General features: G+C 45.6%; 2 protein-coding genes and 1 long non-coding RNA gene across 3 annotated transcripts; all 3 read right to left on the bottom strand.

The window, feature by feature from the left end:
* Nucleotides 1-8707: 8707 nt before the first annotated feature.
* Nucleotides 8708-9579, bottom strand: LOC120670987. The gene has a single exon (XM_039951175.1). The coding sequence runs from the start codon at nucleotides 9335-9337 to the stop codon at nucleotides 9068-9070; it is 270 nt and encodes an 89-aa protein (XP_039807109.1). The 5' UTR covers nucleotides 9338-9579; the 3' UTR covers nucleotides 8708-9067.
* An 894-nt stretch (nucleotides 9580-10473) lies between these two features.
* LOC120670374 lies at nucleotides 10474-11955 on the bottom strand. Its single transcript, XR_005673196.1, has 3 exons — nucleotides 11734-11955; nucleotides 11193-11603; nucleotides 10474-11063 (listed from the first exon to the last, which is right to left on the bottom strand). It is a non-coding gene; the product is annotated as an uncharacterized LOC120670374 (long non-coding RNA).
* Nucleotides 11956-14737: 2782 nt separating this feature from the next.
* Nucleotides 14738-17047, bottom strand: LOC120670905 (pentatricopeptide repeat-containing protein At5g28460-like). The gene has a single exon (XM_039951097.1). It carries the CDS (start codon nucleotides 16959-16961, stop codon nucleotides 15156-15158), a length of 1806 nt encoding a protein of 601 aa, XP_039807031.1. The 5' UTR covers nucleotides 16962-17047; the 3' UTR covers nucleotides 14738-15155.
* Nucleotides 17048-24993: the final 7946 nt, after the last annotated feature.

Raw genomic sequence — 24993 nt, 5'->3', positions numbered from 1 at the left:
ATTGTACAAGAAAATTTGTCATGATTTTTTTGTGTGTATATGTTTTGCATTTAAATTTCAATTTGAACAAATTATATAACTTTCAATTTAGCGTAAACAATTGTGATTTGGACATCACGTGATACGATTAGCACGTTTAAGGATCTGAAATTGTATTTTGAAAGTTTGGGAACCTGGATGACATCTCGAGCTAAGTTTAAAGTCTGGTGGTGTATTTTACTCATGTTAGAAGTACTATGGTTCCCTGCAACGTGAACTAACTTGCCATGAATTTGAGAGAAGAACCGTGGTCCACCTCCTAACCCCCTCATCCATTTGGTCATGTATCCACGAAGCGCCAAGACCAAATTAATGAGTAGTAATAGATGGTTATTACAAAACTAATCGTAGGTAGAGTATTTAGGTGGTGGTAGTCCAAATTAAAGAGCATATATAAAAGAATTGAGATCATGATTATTTGCACAGGGGAGCAAGAAAGAAGACTGAGATGGTCGGCCAATTGATCAGCATGCAGCACCTACGGCAACCACAGGCATGTTGCTTTCAGGTTTTCTTTGACTCCAAGTGGAACCGGACGAGCATTCACAGTTTTGGGGTCAAACACCATGACATATGAAATCGCCTATATGTTGGCATGGATGGATGTATTCGTTTTGGTGTTTTGGAATTCGGCCATCTTTTTCTTCGTTCTCTTTGGAAAACTGACATATGTAAATTTGCGACCAACAACATGACCTTGCACATATAGCAATACCACCCATACATGTGACGTCATGCAAATGGGCCTTTCATTTGGACACGCAACGACCATATTACTTGAGGCGTTAGCTATGGTGACTAGTGTTTTCCTTCCAAATTTGCCTTTTTAAAAAAAATGGAAAAAGGAGGACGAGCTGTACTACTATATAGGACTAGATGCTTTATTAGAGGAAAGAATCTGGATTAGCTAATGGCCGACGGATGGCACGTAGTGTGGCTGCTGAACCTAATTTGGCCGGAAATACTAACTTTCGCCCATTACAAAAGCATTGGGTCGTTGAACAATTTCCAGTACTTGGTCAAACAGAACCTTCATGAACACCACTGCTGAACATTCATGAATAAAGCTATACTTTATTTTACTCACGTTGGATTCATTATAATGCATTTGAAGATCTAACCCTGCTTTTATTGTCCTTATCAACAATTAGTACTCTAGGAGACATTTCTATTGGCAGGACCCATGCTCAAAATTTATTTTGTATACTTATTATTATATTTTCAATATGACTTCAAATTTTCTAAAACTCATCAACTTGAATTGAAACAGCTGGCAAATTAAAATCCCCGGCCCTACACCATGCATGGCAGACATGCATGAACCGGAACCCTCATAGAAATCAGCCTAAAATGTGGTCAACAATGGGATTATTTGTTACTAAATTAAGCATTTGTCTTGAAAACCATCACTCGCAACAATGGGATCCATGTCCATAATTAAACACATGCAACAATGGGTTTGGAATAAGCGCATAATTAATATTGTCATCCCTACGATCGCAAAAAAAAACATATTGTCATTCTCATATATCCACACCAATTGTTGCTATATATTCATTTTGTATCCCCTTAGCATATACTTTTAAAACGGATCAGTCTTGAAAAGTACACAAGCCACGCACACTCACGCGTGTGTGCACCCCCAATACTAGCTACACTTAGGTACGATCGACTTTATTGGGTGACTATAAGAGCGATTGGAATTCATGTTTGTAAAACAAAACTTATACAAACTTGTAATCCCAAAGCGATTACAAAACATGCCTTTTGTAGTGTTGAAGGCATTCATTTATACTAGTCTATCAACCCGTGCTCCCGGACGGGCTAAAAATTAATATAAGAATGAGATCAATAATTATAATTATCTATCTCACGTCCTTTTCATCAAAGTAACATATCAAGTGCAAACCAACCTCTCCGTGCAAACCGTGTAAACTCCAATCTGGGCCACCAGATCAACATCCAAGGGGCATGTGGGGATTGAATAATTGTACAATTAACCACCCGCCCTTGGATTGGGTAATCACACTTTTGCAAATCCCCCCTTCCACTCCATCTGCGCCTCCCCTTAGATGTTGATCCGGTAGCTCAGATTGAAGTTTGCAGAGTTTGCACGAAGAGATTGGTTTGCACCTGATATGTTTTCTTTCATCTATTAAATATTCTAATGCATACTCTAAAATATATATTTATCATTATATAGATACAAAGATAGATTTTATTTTGCATCACACCTCCATATGTATTTAATATATGTTTAGTTGAACTATTTATTTGTGAATTGGTATTCTTATCTCTTCCGTCATACATGAATATATGATGACATATATCATGGGTAGCATTTTTATATAAATAATAATATTAATAATATATTAATAATGATAATAATATTAATTTAGAATTTTATATTAGTGCACATTAATATATTGTTATGATTTTATAATTTATATTCAGATTTATGAGTAATTTAACCTATAATAATAATGATATAATTGGATAATTTATATGCAAATTTAGGGGATTATTTGTATTATTTTTATAATAGCATAGGTGGGTAATTTACACAAAAATTAGGGAGTTACTTTAGATTTTTATTATAATGGCAGAGGTGGGTAATTTAGATACATGTTTAGAGGGTTACTTTAGTCTATTATCATAATGGCAGAGGTGGATAATTTAATAGGAAATAACAGATCCGATGGTTATTATAATTAGAGTTGTTGGATTGATGGTTGGATGTTTCTGATTTTTGTGAGAATTTATAGAATTTCTTTTTTTTTCAGAGTGTCCACTTAGGATCCTAGGTGGCTTCATGTGGAAGCTCCAAAGGAGCCTCCAATTAGTAATAGTAAGATACTTATAAAATTGGCATGAACAAAGAAAATGACTAATAAATGTGCATAAATCTATATATTTTCAAGTTACATGTGTCCCATTTTATTACAACATGGGGTGGGGGGAGAGAAAAAGGAACACAACGAAATCAAACCAGTATAAAGCATGAGCCAAAGTGAATAAAAAAACTATATAACAAATAAAGAAAGAATACAGGCACCACTACTTCCACTACTCTTATTAATAACATTACCCTCTCTCTCACATGAAAGCAACAGATGATGCCTGATGCCATGCTCAAAGATTGTTTTGTACGCTGTCCACCAATTTTCTGTCCCAGCCAAGATCTTTCATAGATCATGGGCGCCGTGGACATCCACCATTTGAGCTGTTGGTGCCGCACGAGGGCCCCGCCCCCAGCTGCTGCAGGTATATTCGCTGGAGGAACTGCACAACGCCGTCGCCGGAGACGTCCTCGCCTGCAGGCGACCACACTTCGCCGCTCAACCGCCGCGCTGCGCCTGAGATGGCCAAGAACCCCAGGATCACCAGTAGCATCACCAGCACGGCTGCAACAATCCCTCTCGCCATCGATATATGTACCAAAAAATTTTCTGTTACCCAACAACAAGCAAGCTCCTAATCTCTCGCTCGATCAACACTGTTTAGAAATGAGAAGTAGCTAGCTTCTTGCTTCGACCGGTCTGATCTGCTTCTTGTGTTCAATCTGTTGGACACGATGAGATGAGAGCTGCATGCACCGTCCATGCATATATATAGGTCATGGGTCGTACGGTATGAGTTCCTAGCTAGAATTGTTCGTGCGTATTACGTGTGTCATGACGAGATGGAGAAATGTTCTACACTATGTGAGGGCAGCAGCTGCGAGGATGTTGCGAGAATCGACAGGAATTGAACGTTCAAACGGGCACTAACTTCACATGTCGCTATGCTGCTAACCACACCCGGTTTTGTTAAGTAGTAGTGCCTAGATTATTTTGCTTTGGCAGGACCATATAAGCAGCAGTGCACAAGTTCTTGTGGTGCGCATTCACCTTTTCAGTTGCTCCGGCGTTTTTTATCAAATGATTTTGCAGAATGCGCGGCGAAAGGCAGGCACAATCAGGTTAGAGAATGGTGGATCGGAGAGTTTCTGGCGACAAACATGCCTTTTTGGATACAAATATAATGCTTCTACGGTTCGTTTGATCTGGACGGAATTGAGTTCGTAATGTGGCCGGAGTGATGTTCTGGTCGTCAATGCTTGGTCAGGCATGACTCGTGCTCAAAAGACTTGCTTCCACCGTTCAAAAATATAAGATTTTATTTTCATAAGTTAAACTTCTCTAATTTGTAGGAAGGTGCACAAACATCTATAACAACAAATTAGTTCTATTAAATTAGAATGAAAAATATCCTGAAAGTATATCTATTTGAGTGTGTGTGCACCACTACAGAATTATTTTCAATGCCGACTCTAAAACAATTTTCACCACCGATTTAGGTGCCGGCGGTGAAATATCGGCGGTGAAAATACTCATTTTCACCATCGGCCAGTGAAAATAAGTTATTATCGCGGGTCAGTAACAAGGACCGGCAGTGAAAATGTAATTTTCACGGCCGGTTCTATTCTCCACTTCGTCCACCTACTATAGGACCGGCGGTGAAACATTTTCACCGCCAGTCCTTTAAAAACCGGCAGTGAAAATACCGGTGCTGAAAATTATTTCTGTAATAGTGGTGGTGGCAAAATTCGGAAATATATTTTTTCTAAAAATAATTATTTTTTGTTGTGGTGGCCAAATGACAGTTTCATTGACCAATCAAATCTGAGAACAAATAAAAAAACTAACTTATTGGTGGATTTCGTTTCTGTTGCCAATAATATATATATATATATATGCCCATGCATTATCACGGTTAAAGATCTTGTACGGATCACGGTTGACTTTTTATGATGGATTTTTCAACATAGATTTCGTTAATGTCTTCTCATTAGCATTCGAGTCCATTTAGGTTACATTTTTAATTGTATTCGAGTTTAGGTTACAATATAGTATAAGTTTTCAATTCTAGTTATATACGCTTTGGGTCCACCCATAGGTGATGTGGGACCAAAGCAAAAATTTTGGTGGAAACGTTACATGATCTAGACATCTAGTAATAGGTAAGATTAAGCCAATTTGTCAATGAATTTTCAGAGACCAGAGCAAGTAGCAGTGTATGTATAACTGAGTTCTAGCGGTGCACGTGCATTTTCCATTTCGTTACGAGGCACGATTTTAACTCTTTTTTTTTTAATCCGCGAAATGAATTGAAACATTAGCAGTTGCAGATTGCGGCGGAAAGGCAGGGTTGACCATAGATGGCGTCTACGAACCATCGTCTTCGTCTGATTTGAGATTTCGAGGAGACCAACGGGGTTTTTGCTTGCAAAACAGTGCGATTGGTTGGGTTTCTGGTGTGCCGCGCGCTCGTGCGGTGGTGCCGAAACTGATTGGTCAGAGTATCTTATTCTGACCAAAATCAAGTAGCGTAAGACGACACGTTGAAGGGATCGTCTAGGAGGATTAGGGCGTGTACAATGGTCTAGACAGCTACCGCCTATAAGTGCCTCGTATATATCACACAGACAATAAAATAGATAACTCACAGCAAAAAAATCATCTAAATTCACCCAAAAAATCACACATATAGATGATATGATGATATACAATCTTGTAAAATATCTTGTCCAAACTCGACTTCGTTTATGGGATATAAAAATAACAAATTTCTAATAAATCATTTGGACAACTTTCTGGCTTGAAATTTGGTATTTTTATATCTTACAAACGAAGTCGAGTTTGGACAAGATATCTTACAAGATTGTGTATCATTATATCATCTACATGCGTGATTTTTTTGGTGAATTTAGACGACTTTTTTACTGTGGTTTGCACGAGTTTTCATAAAGTTGTGGTTTGCACTAGATATGTTCCCCTCATACAATGGTTTGTCTATTACTCTGTCTTCAAAGCATTTAATTCAAACATGGATCCATATATCATGATGATCAAGCATAAATTATATCTCTATGTGGTATTTTGTTGCTTGTTCTACAGAATATATGTTCTATGCTAAATAATATAATAGAGTTGTAATGTAGTTTTATATTTAATTTCATTCTCTTCATGCATGACTAAAGATTTTATTTGTAACTTCAGCATTCTACAAGGACTATTTCACAAAATAGCTAGGGGCTATATTGTAAAAATACCAAAAATAGCTTCTCATCCTCATCGTCTCCATCCATGAGTGGTCCTCTCCATCTCTCTTCGACTCTCCAAGCAGCAGCGCACCGGCAGCGGCAGCAAGACCTCCACCGGCAGCGTCGAGAGCAGCAAGGCATGGTCGCCATCGGCAGCGGCACAAGCAGCCGCAGGACCTCCACTGGCAACAGCGCAAGCAGCAAGGCGTGGGCACGTCGAGCTCGGCATCAACGGCAAGGTCTCCACCGGCAGCGGCGCGAGCAGGAAGGCGTGGCGAGGGCTGTGCGGCGGCCGGCAGGCTCGGCACCAAGCGGGCCAGCTTGGTTGTGGCACTGGCCTGACCGCTGCCCGCATCCCATGGCCTGCCCGACTGCCCGGCCCGGCCCGGCCCGTGCCGTCATTCGTCTGCCTAGCCCATGTCATCGTTCATATGCCCAGTCGCAGCTCCTATCATCGTGCATCCTTGTGCCTGACGAGCCCCTACATATGTCTATTCATGTGGCCTCTCTCATCGTCGTATTGGAGGAGCTAGGGTTATGGTCTTGCGGCTGGAGATTGCGGAATCTAAGAACTGAGAGGGCGCACGGGCGCGGTTTGTCGATCAGGCTGGCTCATTGGCTGCCTAACCGCTAATGGGTCTGTGGGCCGTCGGATGGGGAGGGTTGGAACGTGGGCTGCTATAATTTTTAGCACAAGCAAAAACTAGGAGTTTGGAATCCCGTTATGGGATGTAATTTTCATATTTTTATTCATATACATATGATCGGTTTTGGCAAAAAAAAATGAATATTCAGTTGAATACCTTGAGACAATGCAGACCCCGCCCCGGTCTGTAACTTGTCTACCGGAAAATGAGCCTGCAAGCATTGCCTGCAGATCATCCCCCTCCGCACACCGTCATCGCTGCCGCGAGGTGTGTAGTTTGGCTGCTCCCTCGTTAGTGCTGTTGGCGGGTGTCTTCATACTGTGCAGTGGCCCGGCAATGGCAAGCAGATGAACGGACGGTTTATACTCTCGAACTATCACAAAAATTTGATTTTCAATATTCAACTATGAAACCCGATAACAAAGATCATACAACTATTGAAATCAAGCAAATTTAACTCTTTAGGTGGTTTCAAAGGTGGTTTTCCATCTTATGAGAATTAAAAATACTCAAATTTAAACTTAAAAATTCATAAGTAATTTATTTTAAATAAAAAATACGTAATGAGTATCGAAAGATTTCTAAAAATATAACATATCTATTGGTACAATACTTGTTAGTTATTTAGATCCAACTTTTTTATGATCATAACATTTGGTTATTTGTAGTTATGCCTATTATTTTTGAATAACTGTGATTCAAATAGAGCAGTAATAGATATGTTAAATTCTTAAAAAGTTTGGTGTTAGTTTCACATTTTTCTGATTTAAAATAAATTAGTTTTGATTTTTAGATCTATTTAGTGTTTTTAATATATATATATATATGTAATCACCTTCAAAACCACCGAGAGGGCCAAATTTACCCGATTTCAACAGTTGGATGGCGTCTGTTATTCAGTTTTATAATTGAATGTTGAAAATCAAATTTTGCAATAGTTTGAGGGTGTAAATCAAATTTTCCCTATTCTAAACTTATATATAACAAAGCCCGAAATTTTCCTCAGGTATCTGCAAAGGGGCATAATCTTAACTAAAATTAACCTCGCTAGGAAAAATTGGACAGGAAGTAAAAAAATGATGTGGAAGTAATAGTAATAAGACTATCAATCATTTCTTCTTGGACGGCCATTATGCGAGAATAGTTTGGAGGGTTGCCTTTTTTGCTACCAGTTTAACACCGCCTAGATCGATCAACCAGATGTTAGTTCCTGGCTCTCTAATCAGCATATTAAGATTAGACAATTGATTTGGGTAGGGCTATCTGGCGTAGTTGGAATGATATTATTTTAAACAGAATCAATTTTAATTCGATTATGCAGTTACGTTTCTGGGTATAGCTGTAGCGTAACGAGCAGGCCAGGAACACATTCTCCTCGCTGAGCACAAAGATTGAGATGGTCGCTCTAAAACAAGCACAAGGAGGGTGGAAGCACAATTACCGTTTGCTTTCATTTTTTCTTGTTTGAGACTGGTTTTGCTCTTTGATTCTTGTATTAAAACTTTGTAATAATTGGTTGTATACGTCTCTGACCTGATGATGTTCATCCTTTTATCTAAAAAAATAAAACAAAGCCCGAAGAATGGTATGGTCCGACCATAACCGCGGGTTTACACCCTTACGACCAGCAACAACCATGGCCTTATTAGGCCCAGGTCACGAACTAGGGCGGCAGCCCAAGTAAGCCAAGGCCTTGTGCGTTATCAATCCAAAGAAAAAACCTAACAGATTGTCTTTATTAAATAATTAAGTCATGTTCTCCTAACACAATCTTTTTTTAAAGAAGACACCAAAAAAGTGTCTCATATCTGATTCAAATCAAGGAAAACAATTGGTAGAAGTATAATGGAAGGACAACTTGACACAAGACGACAAAAAATACACTGAAGCGTCATACACAACGATGTGGCCATGAAAAACAATCTCTCTTTTTCAAAGAAGTACTGTAAAACCATTTCTATTATTCATTAAGAAAAGCAATATTCAATCATGCATGTATATGTTGTCTGTACAAATTGGCCCCCACCGTCCGTCCTACTGAAAACATGCGCGTCCATTTGGGCAAAAAAGCTATCAAAAACCAATCAATCAACGAATAACCAGTGGATTGAGCCATCGAGAGCTCCATCCATATGCCTCCTTGTCCATCGATCGCGCGCGTCTCCGGACACGATGATCCACGCACAGCTAGCCCGATCGGCACGCGATGAGAGATCATCATCAGATCTTTCGAAGCGAGCTGAGCAGATCGACCCATAAGGTGCATGCGCCGCCGTCGTCGTCGTCGGCCACGGTCCTACGGAGGGCAGCCGTTGTTGGGGCTGTTGGTCTGGCACGACGCCCCCGGCCCTCCCAGCTGCTGCAGGTACAGCCGCCGGAGCGTCTCGACGATGAACACGCCGCCGCCCGGCAGCGGCCCGGCTCCCGTGGCCGCCCACCCGTCGCCGCCTCCGCCAAAGGGCCGCGCCTCCGCGCCGGTCGCCGCCACGAGCAGCAGCACCGCCGCCGCCGCCGCCACGAGCACCGGGAGAACGAGCCCCGACCTCCTCCTGGTGGCCACCGCCATGGCTGCCGGCTCTGCTTCCTGAACTCTCCCCTCCTTCGTCCCACCTAGCTCGATCTAGCTCTTTCTTGCAGGAGAAGATCTCTGTGCCGTCGGAGTAGGTTTCGCGTGCCGCAAGCTAGCTAGCACGACAGCGAACGGGTCGGCGCGTATATATAGAGCGAGGAGGGCGAGGAGCGGAGGCGGCACCGCGCGCGATTTCCCCGGGGAGGAAGTCGATCGCATTGCATGGCGCGCGGTTCCGTGCGGCGACTTGGTTGGCGAGCGCGTCCGTCGGAAAAGTCGCCGCGCGGGACGGGCGCGGCGCCGCCCGACCAGCTTGATCGGCTCGTCAGCATTGCGCGCCGGCGCGCCGAGCATGCATGCGTGCCTGTCTGGTTGTAGCAGCAGCGCGGAATTAATGGCAGCGCATACATGCTCGGGTTCGTTCCTCCTCGCGGGCGGTGGGGGGCCCGGCCCGGGCCGGGCCCGCGCGGCGGCGACCGGCCGGTGAGGACGTCAAACGTCGGGGCGCGCCGTGTTGACCTGTGCGCGCGGCGCGCCGCGCAGGTGACGTGGCAACTAGGTGAGGTACCAGCCGGGTTTAACAAGTCAAGACATCTACTTAGAGACCGATTAATTGGGCCAACGTTGGCTACTTAATTACTCAGCTCTCCGCTACACCAGGGCTGGCTGCCTGGCTGCTAGAGAGAGAGAGAGAGAGAGAGAGAGATTTTTTTCTGTTTGGAGAGAGGAGGAAGGTGGCTACAATTTGACCAAGAAAAGTGCCTTGTGGGCCAAGGCAGGTTCGGCCGTTTGGGTGGGGGGGTCTAGTCTGACTTCTTGGGTCAGCTGAACGATTCCAACTCGTCAAGGAGTCTGCGCGCGCACGTTCCCGCACTACTCGGGTCGTCATCTTCGTTCACACGGTCACAAACATGGGAGTCCTTGCCTCATTGCTTGCATGGCATGGCATGGCATTCAGCAGCCGGAGCACGCACACACGCTCGCTCTCCATGGTGACATCGTCCTTTGGTCAGAGTTTTCATGTTTATCCAAGTCAAACCCCCGCGCTGATTTCCGAGAAAGTGCTTGACAGCAAAGGGAAAAAAGCTGCCCAAAAGCTTTGTTTCGGCCGGCCGGCTTCACCTTTTTTTTCCACATTGTCAGCTAGCTTGCTTGGATAAACTAGTGCAACGACGTTTTCACTGTCCCAGGGCGGCACGGTACCAAGCTATACATGTCACGGACAGCAATGACTGCAACCACTACATTAGCATTTTTTTTAATCGTTTCTTTTTGCTATACACTGGTACATTGTCATTTGGCAGACAATATGACATTTCCCCTGTGCCCGTGCACGAGATTTGACCGCTAACCACTCCGGATTATATATAATCCAGCTGGGTCAAGCATGTAGGCAACGCTAATAACCTACGACCGCTTCAAGCAAGCAAGAGGGAATGAAGGAGACCGTGACTTGCACAACTCTCCGATTCGGGCTGGGGCTGCACAGCTTCGCCCGGCGACGGAGACGTGGAGCTGTTGGTCGCAGCTAGGCACATGCAGGCGTCACCGGCCGTCAGCTGACCTGTCCTGACAGATGAAACATTCTGTTCCGACTTCAGAGAAACCACACCCGAGAGTAAAGTGAACTGCAGGTCATCCGTCAGTCCGTCACTGTTCCAGCTGACCGGCGGGCTCGTTCGTTCCGGCAGGCTCCGAGAAATGGCGCCTTCATGTCACCTCCCTGCACGACAGGTCACGCTGCAGAGTGAGCACGTTGATCGTCGGTTCAAGGTCAGCACTGTAGCTGTGTGTGTCCTCGATTAGTAGTAGCCAGTTTCCTCTCTGGAGCTACAGACAAGAACGACGGTACCTGGGAGCTGGTGCGGCTCGGAGATCATGTGGATTGTTTTTTTCCCCCATGCCGGTGCCGGTGCGTGACATTTGACCAGGTGCTGCATGCCAGCAGCGGCACGCATGTAAGGCAACACAAAACCTACGACCGCTTCAAAGGAGAGACGCAAGGCTGTGGCTTCTACGGCTCTCTTTCCTGCTCGTGCCTCCGAGTCCATTGTGTGCCGCACGGCGGTTTCCGTCATCAGGGTCAGCAATATACCACCCTCGTCCCAACTCCCAAGCGGGAGCACTAAGCTCCGAGGAAAATGCCCCGGGTAGGCTGTAGATATAATGGAAATTCAGGCTTCAGCGCGGCCACGGTTGGCAGGACTCTGTTCCGGCTCCAAGGAAGGGGGTGTCTTGATTGTCAAGTTTGCCGCCTCCGACCCTGCAAGACCGGCAATACAGAAAAGTAAGCACAACTTCTGTCATTGTAAGTCTTAAACTCAGCGATTGGAATACACACCATAACCACATTCAAATACGACACCTCTGAACATATTCATTCATGATCTAACCTGTACGGGTGAAGTGGTCTGCAAAATTGGAAGTGATTTGCCAACTCTAGTCTCTGTTGTTTTCCCCTACCTCGTTTTTTCTTAGGCATCTCCGCTTAGCAGCAACATCAATCAAAATCACCAACAGTACGAAGGCCAGGAGACGAGGTTACTCACACCGGCCACAGATCACTAAAGTTGCAAGGGGGGACACGGTTTCCCTGCCATGCTAACTTGGTTTCTGCTGACTTATATGCTAGACGTGGTACTATAGCTCATGTCTTCCCAGCAGTAGAAGAAACAACTGGCAGGAACAAGTCAACATGCATGGCTGTCATCAACTGACAAAATGTGTACCACCGCCAGCGTTGCTATGGTATTTCATTTTCTTTGAAACACGGACACAAATTTTAGCATGCTTAGCACAAGGATTGAGTGCTGGAAGGAGATCAGATGCCATCTTGAAAACCTGGCAAAACAGTATAGTGGGTAAAACCAGGAATATGTAGCATTGTGCACTGATGATAGCTTTGATAATTCAATCGCAAGTGGCTATTGGTTATGTTGAAGGACAACTAATAAGGAGAATATAACAAACCAAAAGCATTAGCTTATAACTTGTTGCTAACAAAAGCCTTTCATCCTATTTCGACCTCTTCTATTTTTTTTTAGGTATGTATACAGACCTCCATGGCAGGGCAGACCTGGTGCAGTGGTAGAGACTCTCCTCTTTGCAGAATTTCAAAGAAATTTCGCAAGGGTAAGGCTGTCCAGGAATTCCGTTCCACAGACACCACCTTGTGTGGGAGCTTTCGCACTGAGTAGTACGCCCCTTTATACAGATCTCCATGGTAGTACACATTCATTTCACAAAAATCTGAAATACAAGGAAGCATGGAAAAAAATGAGGCATGCTTTTATACTCATCGAACTACTAAAAATTAACACTTTTGCAAGAAACAGTCACTCTGAATTTATGTCCATTGAAATATCCTCTTCTTCCTTGAACCATGGAAATAGCACAACAAAAGTTACTTCAAACAAAATCAAATTTGTTTAAAAGAACACAGCTTACACTTCACTGCAAAGTATCATCATATTATGACCTTCAATTTCCAAGAATTAAATCCATAGATAATTTTAGTTTGTGTTATCTGTCAAGATAGTTGCACTGTGACTGCACTCAAGGAAACTGATTCAAAGTTTTGCTGCTTAAGGGCAGTACCATTATCTTTATAACCACGAATCAAATCGTTGCCGGCATTAAGCTTCGCACAGGTGACACATCACTAGAGATTAATTGATAGTGTGAATAAAATTTTAAAAGATTAATCAGCAAGCAAGGAAACACTGGAGACAGGGTGCATGTGGCAAGCCAGAATTGGATGAAGCTTACATGTGTTTCTCAGTACAAACTACACCTTCCTAGTTCAATAATCAACAGTATCAATCTAAAAAAGATAGCATAATCAGTGCAACGAGCAGAAATTGGAATGCAAGAGAAGTGACAAGACAAAAGAAGACCTTGTTACAACGAAGAGCTCCCAGTCCAAACAGGCTCCTCCACCTGCATCTTCACCTCCAAGAGCAAGTGCTTCCATCGATTCCAGATCTACAGGCTCCATTCCAGGCAGCACCTTGTACAGCCGTACAGGTCATTTACACCAGCCACACACTGCACGGCAGTGAGCTCAGCCAGTACTCCGAGAGTGCCATCTGCGATGTACCAGTAGCATACCCACTCGGTGCAGCCAGGCGGAACATTGTTGCCGATGTGCCTGCTGCATGAGCAGCAGCAAGGGCTTGCTGGAGGTGGCATCGCAGGTGGAGGCCAAAATCAGCTCTCCTGTAATAGAACATTGATACTTTACATTGTGTTATATTATTCAAACTCATTGCACAAAAAAAGACCGACTTCCGACAGAGCGAAGCGGAGGCCCTTCGCCGGGAGGCTTGGGCAGGTTTTTACAATTGTCGAGAGCAAGTTAAATATATAGCCTTGCAAGAGGGTCTTTCTTCTAATGAAGGTTCACAACAGAGGGTCATGAAGATTAACAACATATGGCTATGTTCTTAAAGTCTTATTATTTCCGAACTGAAATTAGTCAACATTATCTGTTAAAGAATAAAAACTTCATTTGTCATAGACCAATGTCAAGAATGACTTGGTACATTGGTAACTGTTTTCAACTATCATCTATTTCAGGGATAGAGTTGCTACAAAGGAATAACCCGATGAGTTGCCACTATACTTAAAAAGATTCATCTGAATTTTGTATGCCTTACAATCCTATAAAATCGAATGTACACAGCCAGTTCTGATTGGGGGGGTCTGGATCCATCTCCCAAGGCAAGCAAGACGTGGACGAAGCTTACATGTGTTTCTCAGTACAAACTACACCTGCCTAGTTCAATAATCAACAGTATCAACGTAAAAAACATAGCATAATCAGTGCAACGAGCAGAAATTGGAATGCAAGAGAAGTGACAAGACAAACGAAGACCTTGTTACATCGAAGAGCTCCCAGTCCAAACAGGCTCCTCCACCTGCATCTTCACCTCCAAGAGCAAGTGCTTCCATCAACTCCATCTACAGGTTCCATTCCAGGCAGCACCTTATACAGCCGTACAGGTCATTTACACCAGCCACACACTGCACGGCAGTGAGCTCAGCCAGTACTCCGAGAGTGCCATCTGCGATGTACCGGTAGCATACCCACTCGGTGCAACCAGGTGGAACATTGTTGCTGGTGTGCCTGCTGCATGAGCAGCAGCAAGGGCTTGCTGAAGGTGGCATCGCAGGTGGAGGCCAACATCAGCTCTCCTGTAACAGAACATTGATACTTTACATTGCATATGAATTCATCCATGCATCATTTGATTGCAGGTTTTTACAATTGTCGAGAGCAAGTTAAATATAGCCTTGCAAGAGGGTCTTTCTTCTAATGAAGGTTCATGACAGAGGGTCATGAACATTAACAACATATGGCTATGTTCTTAAAGTCTTATTATTTCCGAAATGAAATTAGTCAACATTATCTGTTAAAGAATAAAAACTTCATTTGACATAGACCAATGTCGAGAATGACTTGGTACATTGGTAACTGTTTTCAACTATCATCTATTCAGGGATAGAGTTGCTACAAAGGAATAACCCGATGAGTTGCCACTATACTTAATAAGATTCATCTGAATTTTGTATGCCTTACACTCCTATAAGATCGAATGTACACAGCCAGTTCTGATTGGGGGAGTCTGGATCCATCTCCCAAGGCCAGCTAGGATTTAGAAAATGGTTTTCAAATTCTTATGTCAGCACAGTCAGGTCTGAGCTTCCTGTTACAAATTAAATAGACATTGCAACTCTAATTAATTATTAGTCTGACGCAAGATTCATTCCTCCATTCATGGTCCAACATGCAAGACAGAACTCATGGTGCCTACTAAGCTCCCCGTGCTTTCACATGGTTATCCTTTTGATCCCACTGCTGCATGAAAGGTTTTAATCTCTCTGTTTCACCAATTCCAGGGAGCCATTCCATGAGAATATCCAGAGTCACATAATCCAGAGTGCACCTCTCATCTCTCATCTGGTCCATAAGTTCAAAAGCCTTTTCTGGCATATTCTTATCTTGAAGACCCTTCAGCAATGCATTGTAGGTTGTTACATTTGCTGGCACATTGTTTTCCCTCATCTCATCAAACAGCTTGATAGCTAAATCAACATCTCTGCTCTTGCAGAGAAAGTCAATGAGAGTATTGTATATTACGGTGTTGGGCTGAACCGTGGACTCATCCATGGACCGGAAAATTCTTAACGCCTCATCAAGTTTACCAGCTTTGCAATATCCATGTACAAGTGTACCAAAAGTGACCACAGAAGGCTGACAGCCATCATCAATCATCTTCCCCAATAATTCATCCACCGCCGAGAAATCTCCTGCTTTGCACAAACAAGACAGCAAGGTATTGTAGGTATACACGTCTGGCTGAAGACCAGCTCCTTTCATCTCCGCAAGCAACTCGTAGGCCTCATGAAACCTTTTTTTCCGGCAAAATCCACCAATCAAGATGTTATACGCCTTTGTATCCAGCTTAAAGCCTGCCTTCTTCATTGATGCCGCCATGGCGCAAGCATCCTCCAACCGTCTTGATTGTGTCAATCCAGATATCATGGTGAAGTACATTATTGCATCTGGTGGGTGTCCTTGGTCCGCCATCTCATGGAATAACTCCATGGCCATGCCCACATTGTTGCAGTGGAGAAAAGCACTAACCAAAGTGCTATAGGTTGTAGCATTGCCCCTGGCCTCCGGCCAAGCTGTTCTCTTCTCGCAGAAGAACTCCAGAGCAGCTCCAACCCTCCCAACTCGGCATAAACCACCAACAATCGTGTTTATTGTGACAATGTTCGGTGCCACACCCTCTTTCTCCATCCTCCCCACTACTTCGCAAGCCACGCCAACATCCCCCACCCGGCAAAACGCATCAGCCAAGCAGTTATATGTAACCGTGTTGGGCACACACCCATAAACGCGCCTCATCCGCTCATCCACGAACGTAATGGCCTCCTGAAGCCTCCCAGTCTTGCACAGACCATCCACTACAGTGTTCAAAATGACAATATCCGGGCGGACGTCCGAGCCTGGCCTGGACATTCCGTCGAGCACCTTCAGCGCTTCCCCGACGCGGCCTGCCTTGCAGACACCGTAGAGAAGTATCCCATAAGTGACGACGTTGGGCTGGGCGGACGCGCCCCGCATGGAGGTGAACAGTTCGGTCATCCCGCGCAGGTCGCCGGCGCGGCCTAGCGCGGTGAGGAGCGAATTGAAGGTGGAGACATCCGGCGCCGGCGCGCCGGCGGCGAGAGAGTCGCGGAGGAAGCTCGCGGCATCGGCTGGGGAGGAGAAGCGCGCGAGGAGCTGGGAGAGGAGCGACGCGGAGGAAGGAGGGACACGGTGGCAGGCCGCGAGGGAATGGAGGATTGCGAGGGAACCGGCGGTGAGGGGGGCGTCGGACTTCCCGGACACGGCGATGAGGGCGTATAGCTCGTCGGCCAGCCTGGGCTGCGCGTGTATGAGGGTGAACGCGTCAGAGGAGGTACGCTCCTGGAGGAGGAGGCTGGACAGGACGGCGACGGCGCTCGGGGCGGAATGGTCGACCGGGGATGAGGACGAGGACGAGGATAGCCGGCGGAGGGATAGGATCTTGTTGAAGGCCGGCGCAACGAGCCGGCTGGTAGATGGCATGGCGGACGGCGGCGGTGGCGGTGGCGACGCAAGAGAGGCGGCGGTGTATTCGTCCGGCAGTGGAGAGGAGCTCTATTACCATGCTCGGCGGCGAGCGCCGCGGTGGCCGCCGGTGGCTATTATTCTGCGGTTTGCAGGATGGGCTGGGCCTCATACCGTCTTCCTCGCAGCCGCTGAGGTGATATGGGCCTTAGTTGGATTGTGGGATAGTGCAAATGTTTGGGCTGGAGGGTGACCGGGCCGTAGAAAGGGAGTCAAAATCCTATGGCGAAAGCCCAGTCTCCGGCTCCAGACCGTGGCCGTGGCAGGCAGGAGCTACGAGCGCAATGTCATCGCCTGAAGGCAGTTTGAAGGTGACATCACCACTCCTTCCTCATGGTCACGCCGCAGCCGCTCGCTGTTGTTCATTGTCGTACTAGTTTAGGGTTTCGGAGCTGCTGGAGGCTGTTGCTCATCACCAGCCATAGAGGGAGGACCAGCCATGGCAGGCCAGCCCGGCGGAGGAGGCGGGGGCAAGGGCGGTGAGGCCAGCGACGGGGGCGCCACCGGCTAGACGGCGGAAGATGGCAGTTGGTCCGGGATGGGAGAGTCGGCGACAATGACAGTGGCGGTGGGAAGCGATGGCGGTGGGGGTGGGAGGGCAGCCGGCGCGGGTCTTTAACATAACTTATTTTTAATGGGACGAGAGAGGAAGATCCCCTACTTATTAATTATGTAAAAAAAAGAAAATAAAATTGTTACAAGAAAGTAAGAAAAAATGAGGAGACAAAAAAAATAAGAGAAGAAAATCTAAATGATTACATTATGACAGTGTTCGGTTGGTCTCTCTGGGGTGGAGCCAGTCTAGCCAGCAGCAGCCGTGCAGCGGCCCGGCTGCCTGGTTCAGCTTGCAACTATAGCAGCTACATGGCAACAGCTACATGGCTGCTATAGACTGGAACGGCTGCAACCTACCAGCCGAACGGCTTTAGCCCAGCCTGAAGAAGTCAATCGGCTGGTTTTTAGCCCAGTGAAAGTGATCGGGTGCTCTAGCCTAAGAGGGGGAGGGGGTGAATTAGGCACTCTAAAACTTAGACATATGGCTCCAACTAGTTTGCACAAAACTTAAACTAAAACATGCTATCTAGATGTGCAACTAGATTGTTCTAGTGTGAAACCCCTATCCCAAAAGAGTTTAGCAACCTATAGCCTTTCCTATCTTGAAACTATTCTATGAAAGTAAAGGCACACAAATTGCTAGTATGAAATGCGGAAGCTTAAAGAGCGGGATAGGAGATAGCAAACTCTTGACGCGGGTATTTATCCCGTGGTTCGGTTAGCCACAAAGGCACACCTACATCCACGTTGTTGCAGCTCTCACTAAGAGTATTGCTACTCGGCCACCAAGTCTCTTCCGTGAACACAATCACGGTCACCTTGGCCCTGGGTTCCACTAAGGAGCTTCTCCACAAAGGATGGGGGTCTCCACGTCCCCCGCACAAAGATGTCGCCGCCGCTCCACACCAAGTCGGAGGGTCGATGACGTTGCCGGCGAGCTTCACGCTCCAAGGTGCCGGCGCACAAAGCTCTTGTTTTGGTTCACTAATGAACCACAACACAAAGGCTCGAAGCCTTGCAATCTCACTCACTAAGAGCTAATCCTTTACACAACACTCTCAAAGTGTGCTAAGGGCTAATAATATGATCTTGATGCTTTTGTATGGCTTGGAGATGTTCTTGGGTGTGTGTGGGATGTCCAGCAACTCCAGCAATCTTCAAATGGCCGGGGTGAGGCGTATATATAGGCCACCAAGTCTTGTAGCCGTTGCTCCAATGGTCAGCAGAAAATTTGCGTATCATCGGATGAACCGATGCCTTTGGCAGGGGTAGCATCGGTTCATCCGGTCACTCTAAGACACGAAGTAGCCGTTGAACTTCTGACTGCTGACACAGTGTTGTCGGTCGAAACCCACCGGCGAGCAGCGACAAGCAACACGAAGAGCCAGGAGGTTGCCGGGGCGCTGGCAGGCACTGCTCCCTCGTCGACGGCCCGCAATTCCAGCACACGCCGTGGCTTATGAAGACGTAGGGTGTGCCACCTGACCTATACCCGATCAGAAAGGTGCGGACGTGCTTGCAATGATTTGCATGCATACACAAACACGTGGAAACATAAGTTCGAGCCGTGGTCGGCTCCCCGGGACGACTCTTGCATCGGCTTTAAAGAGCCGATCGAGTCCCGGTGTCAGATTGGATCTGTTTGCATCCAGATATTGATAAATAAAGCAAATAACTGTAAAGCTGTTTCAATTAAATCTAATGAATCTGATCCACGATGGTAAAAGCTTCACTCTTAGATCGGAACATCCTACACGTGATTGGGCCTAATAAACGTAATAGATAACTAAACCATAACCAAAACAGAGGCCTAAGAACTAGCAAGAGCCGATTCCTGGATCAATTCCCTGTTAAGACTAGAGCAGAGCATCTAACACGCCACCGGATCATCCAACCCGTTTGCAAGGCCTAACCTAGCAGATGTTACGCCAACTCTTAAGAATAAGAGCAAACCATAACAGATTAGATCTACCAGACGTAAAAGAAGCAGGGTGTTGCCTTTACGCAGCTAACTCTATGCAACAAGAGCTAGTATAAGATGATGACATGATCGCATAAAGACAACATGATGTTCGTAGATGATAAGCAACAAAGCACAACAGATCTACTAAAAGCCATGCTACGAACATCGAGATAACTAGTACTACTCACCATTAAAAACACTTCAGTACGAGTAATACCAAGGTAAAGGTAAGAACAACGCTGCCCTGATCGCGAGAAGCAATTAGGGCAGCATGACGCTTACTTGGATGAAACCCTAAGATTAGGGATGGCGATGCGCCGAGAGTTGTTGCTTGTGAGATGTAATGACGTTCTCTCTTTTTTCATGAATAACATAGGGTACATATTTATAGTCCGGAGACTTGGGAAACAATCTAAACTAATCTTGTCCCGATCGGACTCTATCTCTAATCTCGAACTAAATCTAAGGATACATTGCCCATGTGGCCCAAATGCCCACGCATGAGCCGATTTCACAAGCCTTCTTAACCTTCTGCTTTAAACTCATCTTGCTTTCGGCCCATAAATTAATCCTGTTAATTTATGGTGATAACACATGCCCCCTGGTTTTGGCAATGATAGTTCCAAAACCACTCCGTCGCTTCATCTTCCCGTTAATGCTCATTAAACACACTGCAACCACCAAGGAAGACGCAACGTCTCTGCAACTGGCTCCTCGTAGCACGTGAAACTGCCGATCCGTCTTCATCTTTTCACTATTTAACCTCACCCTGAATCGGCTTTTCTTCACAGCAAACTCCTTCTTCCTCCCAGAGCCAAATAGCACAGAAAATCCCACTCCTCTGCCAGCCATGGCGATCTCTTCTTCCTCTAGCTCCAACTCCTTTGGAGATTCCTCTTCCTCCTCTTCTCCCTCTTCTTCTTCTTCTCTTTCCGCCTCCTCCATCGACTCCATCCCGGAGGGTCGGGAGCCGACGCCGGAGTGGGATGCAGAGGAATTCGACGTATGAAGCGCTGGCTCCTCTGCACTGGGATGCAGAGGAATTTGACTTCGGGACCGTCTCTGAGGAGGACGAGCCCAAGACCGAGGGAGAAGACCTCCGACTCCTGTTCCAGGAGGAGTCGGAGAACAGCGACGAGGAAGACCCCTCTTCGGACGGAGTCGACTCCTCCTCGGAAGAGGAGATCGACTCCTCCTCCGACGATGATGAGCCGATGGGCGGAAAGCCCTTTCGGTTCCTCGGGTCCTCCGAGGAGGACAGCAAGGAAGAGAACAGCGGCGGCGACGACGGCTGGAGCGACTTCGGGTCCGAGGGCGGCAGTAGCGCCTTCGGCAGCGACGATGACGACGACGACGACAACGACGACGACGGCAGCGGGGACGCGCCTGCCCGAAGCCCCAAGCGCCGTAGGTACTAGGTACCTACGAGCAGCAGAAGTAGTACTGTAGCATCGTAGGAGTAGGATCACAAAGCCGAAGGATTAATTCCTTTGTAACAATCGGTTTTCCCTTGTAAGAAACCTTTCTTTTAATGAAATCGATTTGCTTTAATTACTGTGTGCTTGTTTACTTTCCAAAAAGCCGATAGCAACGCATCAGGCTTCTATAAATATCCAAGAGCCGACGAAATTCAAACTAGAAGCAACCCGCACAAGAGAAGAGTATTACTTCCACCTTGAACCGAACTCGAAACAAGCTCTCAAATCCGAGCGTAATTCGAAAACCCAGCTCTACAAATTCGAGCAAGAACTCTCCAAGCATCCGGAATTCGAATCAGAGCCCACAGCAACCAAACCCCAAGTCAACAGATCTGAGCCATGGCAGACTCTGCAGCCGGTGATGCGGCAATCTGCGGCCTGAAGGTAATATTCGGCCTAATCCTTTAGCTTCCCTCAGCTTATTAAGCCTCTGAAACACTAAACTCTGAAATATGACACCATATGCATACTTCTGAATTTCTGAACTTCAGGTATCAGACATCCTTCTGCCGCATCCCTCCAATCCAAAATCTTTATGTCTTGGCCCACGAACCTATGAAAATCCCATAGATTTGATCTCTTGTGAAACAAATAGGATCTCTTTCGTGAGTCAAAACATCGATTTGAACCTCTGGGCCGACTACTTAAGAGCCCGGCCCAACCCTCCTGAGAGCTGGATTACATGGTACAGCAGAGTAGCAAAAGCTTACATGCCCTTGTGGCAGGATTTGAACATAGCCGATGCACTTAGCTTATCATTATCTCCTCTTGACAAAGATGAGAATCTTCTGAAAACCATCGGCTATTTCTGGTCCGATGCACTGAACTGTTTTCTCTTTGGTCATGGACCCATGACCCTTACTCTGCTAGATGTCATCATGATCACTGGCCTAGACATAGGATCTCCTAATCCAGCTGCCCACAAAATGGCAGAAGTCTCCTTCAAGCTTTCTTCCAAGGTTAACTGCACAAACTGGGGCACTTACATGAATCAGCACATGAAAACAAAAGGTCCAGTGACTGAGAAGGAACACACTGCCTTCTTAAATCTTTGGCTAGAGCACTTCATCTTCTGTGGCCCTTCTTTAGCTCCAACTAAGAATTATCTTCCCTTGGCCTATCACCTGGCCCATGGCAATCACATCGGCCTAGGCAAACTTTTTCTTGGAGAAACCTACAGATATCTCCATTTGATGATATCTAACTTGCTTAACCGAAAGAAACTGCGAACCGGAGGCCCTTGGTGGTTTATTCAGTTGTGGGCACAACTGTACTTTCAGCACCAGATTCAGAACTTCCAAGGCCTAACCAAGAACTCTTTTCCTGATGAGAGTGGCAAACCAATTAGATGTACTAGCTATGGCCAAGCTTTATTTAGTCTTCCTGGCAGCAAACTGAATTCAGCAGGTGCAGCAAAGTGGTTCAGAATCTTCTACAAGGGACTGGATAATCCACTCTATTTCCCATTCACTGAATCTGAATCCTTTGAAAACCCAACTGTCTTCAGATTAGATAACTTCGCCGATGACAACAGCACTCGGCATTTATACTCTTTAATGATCCGTCCTAGCTTCATTCCTGTGGGCATTAGCACCTCTAATAGAATTATCAAGCCAGGTTATGAATCTTACCAACCAGTCATAGCAGCTCGGCAATTTGGCCTAGGACAGGTCCCTCCCCACTTCCATATTCACCACTTGGTGGAGAGTAGAGCCGATCTGCCTGATGGCCTCACCAGTTCAAGATGCTACAGCATGTTCGATGATCTCCACATTCCAATATCAGCCGATCTATTCTTTAATCCTTCATCAATCGATTTTAGCACATGGTGTGGAATGTGGAAAACACATATATTCAGGAAAGCTCTAGGTCCTCGACTGCAGCAAATTGATCCTGAATATGTGATCCCCGAGGAAGAGGTACTGAATCTATGCACTTTATCTTTTCTGAGTACTCTATCCTTCCACTTGTCTAATCCTCGCTCACCCTGTTTGCAGCAACAAGATGGTCCAGAACCTATGACCAGCAACGGGGAGCCATTCCACTTTCTTCCAACTGCCCCTGATGTACTCTTCTGCAAAGGATTGCCATCAATGAAGAAAGTGATAATGACCATTCAGCCAGACTTACTTCAGTCGGCTTCCAAATGAAGACAAGCTTCTGCAATTGTTGTCCCCCGAGTCTTAACCAAGAAAAGGAAGATGATCACGAGGCGCGTTATCAAGAAACCAGCACCAGCTTCCCCGAGTCCATCAGAGTCCAACACCAACCAGGTAACTCATCTTTCTAAAACTTCTTTTTTTATTGCATACACATATACTCTGGTTGACTGTAATTCTATTTTCAGGACGCAACTGAAGACATCCTTGAAACTGACACTTCAAATGCTCTGACGGATGTACATGACGAACAGGTTAACACAGTCGAAGCCCCTGTTGTCACCCCCAATCCAACCGGATCAGCCACATCAGAGCTGATCATCACTTCCTGTTCAGAACAGGTAACATTATAAGAATCAATTCTGAACCAACCGATAGCTTTATAAATGCATCTTGCTCTAATTTCAGATATGTCCATAGGGCTTTGATATTTCAGGTTTGCTTTCCTTTGACCCGGCATCAATGGGTCTGACTGCCCCTGGAGTAAAAACACCATCTTTGCAGCAATCGGCTAATTTGGCACATTAGCTTCATCTCATCAAGGATCTACTATCTGCTCCAATTACTACTTTGGTTGATGATTCCAGCAAAATAAAGAATATCTTCGAGCAAATAGAATCCCAACTCCCGGAGCTGCTGCAAATCAAGCTCTAGCCAGCCAGCAACCTTCCATTCTTCCGAGTAGAAGTGAATAAAGCACAACAAAGAATAGAAGCACGTTGCTCTCAAGCTTCTCTGAAAGCTGATATTACTCAAAAGTGCAAGACCCTCAACCAGAAGAAGGCAATTCTAGATATCAAAGCTGACGTGTCTGCCAACATGAACCGACTCGACCTCCTGAAGAAAGAACTGGCAGAACTCGAAGAAAAGGTTCGTACCACCAAGAAACTCATCCAGGCCGAGGAAACTTCCATTGCAAACTCCAAACAGGAAACCCAGGAAATAGCCGAACAGATACAAGCGGAGTTTGCAGAGATAAGCACCTTGAGTCGGCAGATAATAACAGGCGATGACAAGGATGACGAAGCAATCATAGCACGAGCAGACGCCGTCCGCACAGAAGCCATCCACGCCATAGAAGAATTCCTGAACCAATAGATAGGCTCTAGAAACAATTAGTACTGCCTGCTAATCCTGAAACTTGTAACTGTTTAAAATAACTTAAGTCGATGGTCGCACATCGGCTATCTTGCTTCTCATATGTATTTTTACTAGCCAACTCAACGTGTTGGCCCCTCATTCATCATTTTTTTACCGGCCAACTCAACGTGTTGGCCTGTCATGATGACTTTTTTTACCGGCCAACTCAACGTGTTGGCCTTTCTCTTTTTTTTTACCGGCCAACTCAACGTGTTGGCCTTTCTCTTTTTTTTTACTGGCCAACTCAACGTGTTGGCCTATTACACTGCAGCCAGATGGATCTCATCGGCTTTCGTTACTTGCTTTCCCACATGCTCGGGAAATATTTCTTGAGGTGTTGGCCATTGACAGCAACAGGAAACTTGACGCCGTCCAATTCCTCGAGCATGTACGCATTCCCAGGCAAAACCTGATCAACCTTGTACGGCTCGTGCCAAGTTGGAGACCACTTGCCATACTTTTTATCTTTGGTTCCCAATGACAATACTACCTCCCAAACCAAATCTCCAACCTGAAAATTCTTTGGCTTGACCTTTTTGTTGTACGCACGAGCAACTTTAGCCTTATTTTCCTTGATCTTCTCCAGCGACCAAAGCCTTAGCTCTGTCAGATCTTCCACATTATCGTTCATCAAGGCTGCATACTGTTCAGCAGATAGATCATTCTGAAACTCAACACGCCTTGATCCGGCCGTG

The sequence above is a fragment of the Panicum virgatum genome, chromosome 4N, assembly GCF_016808335.1.
Source record: "Panicum virgatum strain AP13 chromosome 4N, P.virgatum_v5, whole genome shotgun sequence".
Taxonomy (NCBI): Eukaryota; Viridiplantae; Streptophyta; class Magnoliopsida; order Poales; family Poaceae; genus Panicum; species Panicum virgatum.
This window is presented reverse-complemented; position numbering and strand designations above follow the sequence as displayed.

Bases quoted from the DNA above. Each gene is read 5' to 3' on its own strand.
- LOC120670987 (XM_039951175.1), bottom strand. From the start codon at position 9,337: ATGGCGGTGGCCACCAGGAGGAGGTCGGGGCTCGTTCTCCCGGTGCTC.
- LOC120670905 (XM_039951097.1), bottom strand. From the start codon at position 16,961: ATGCCATCTACCAGCCGGCTCGTTGCGCCGGCCTTCAACAAGATCCTA.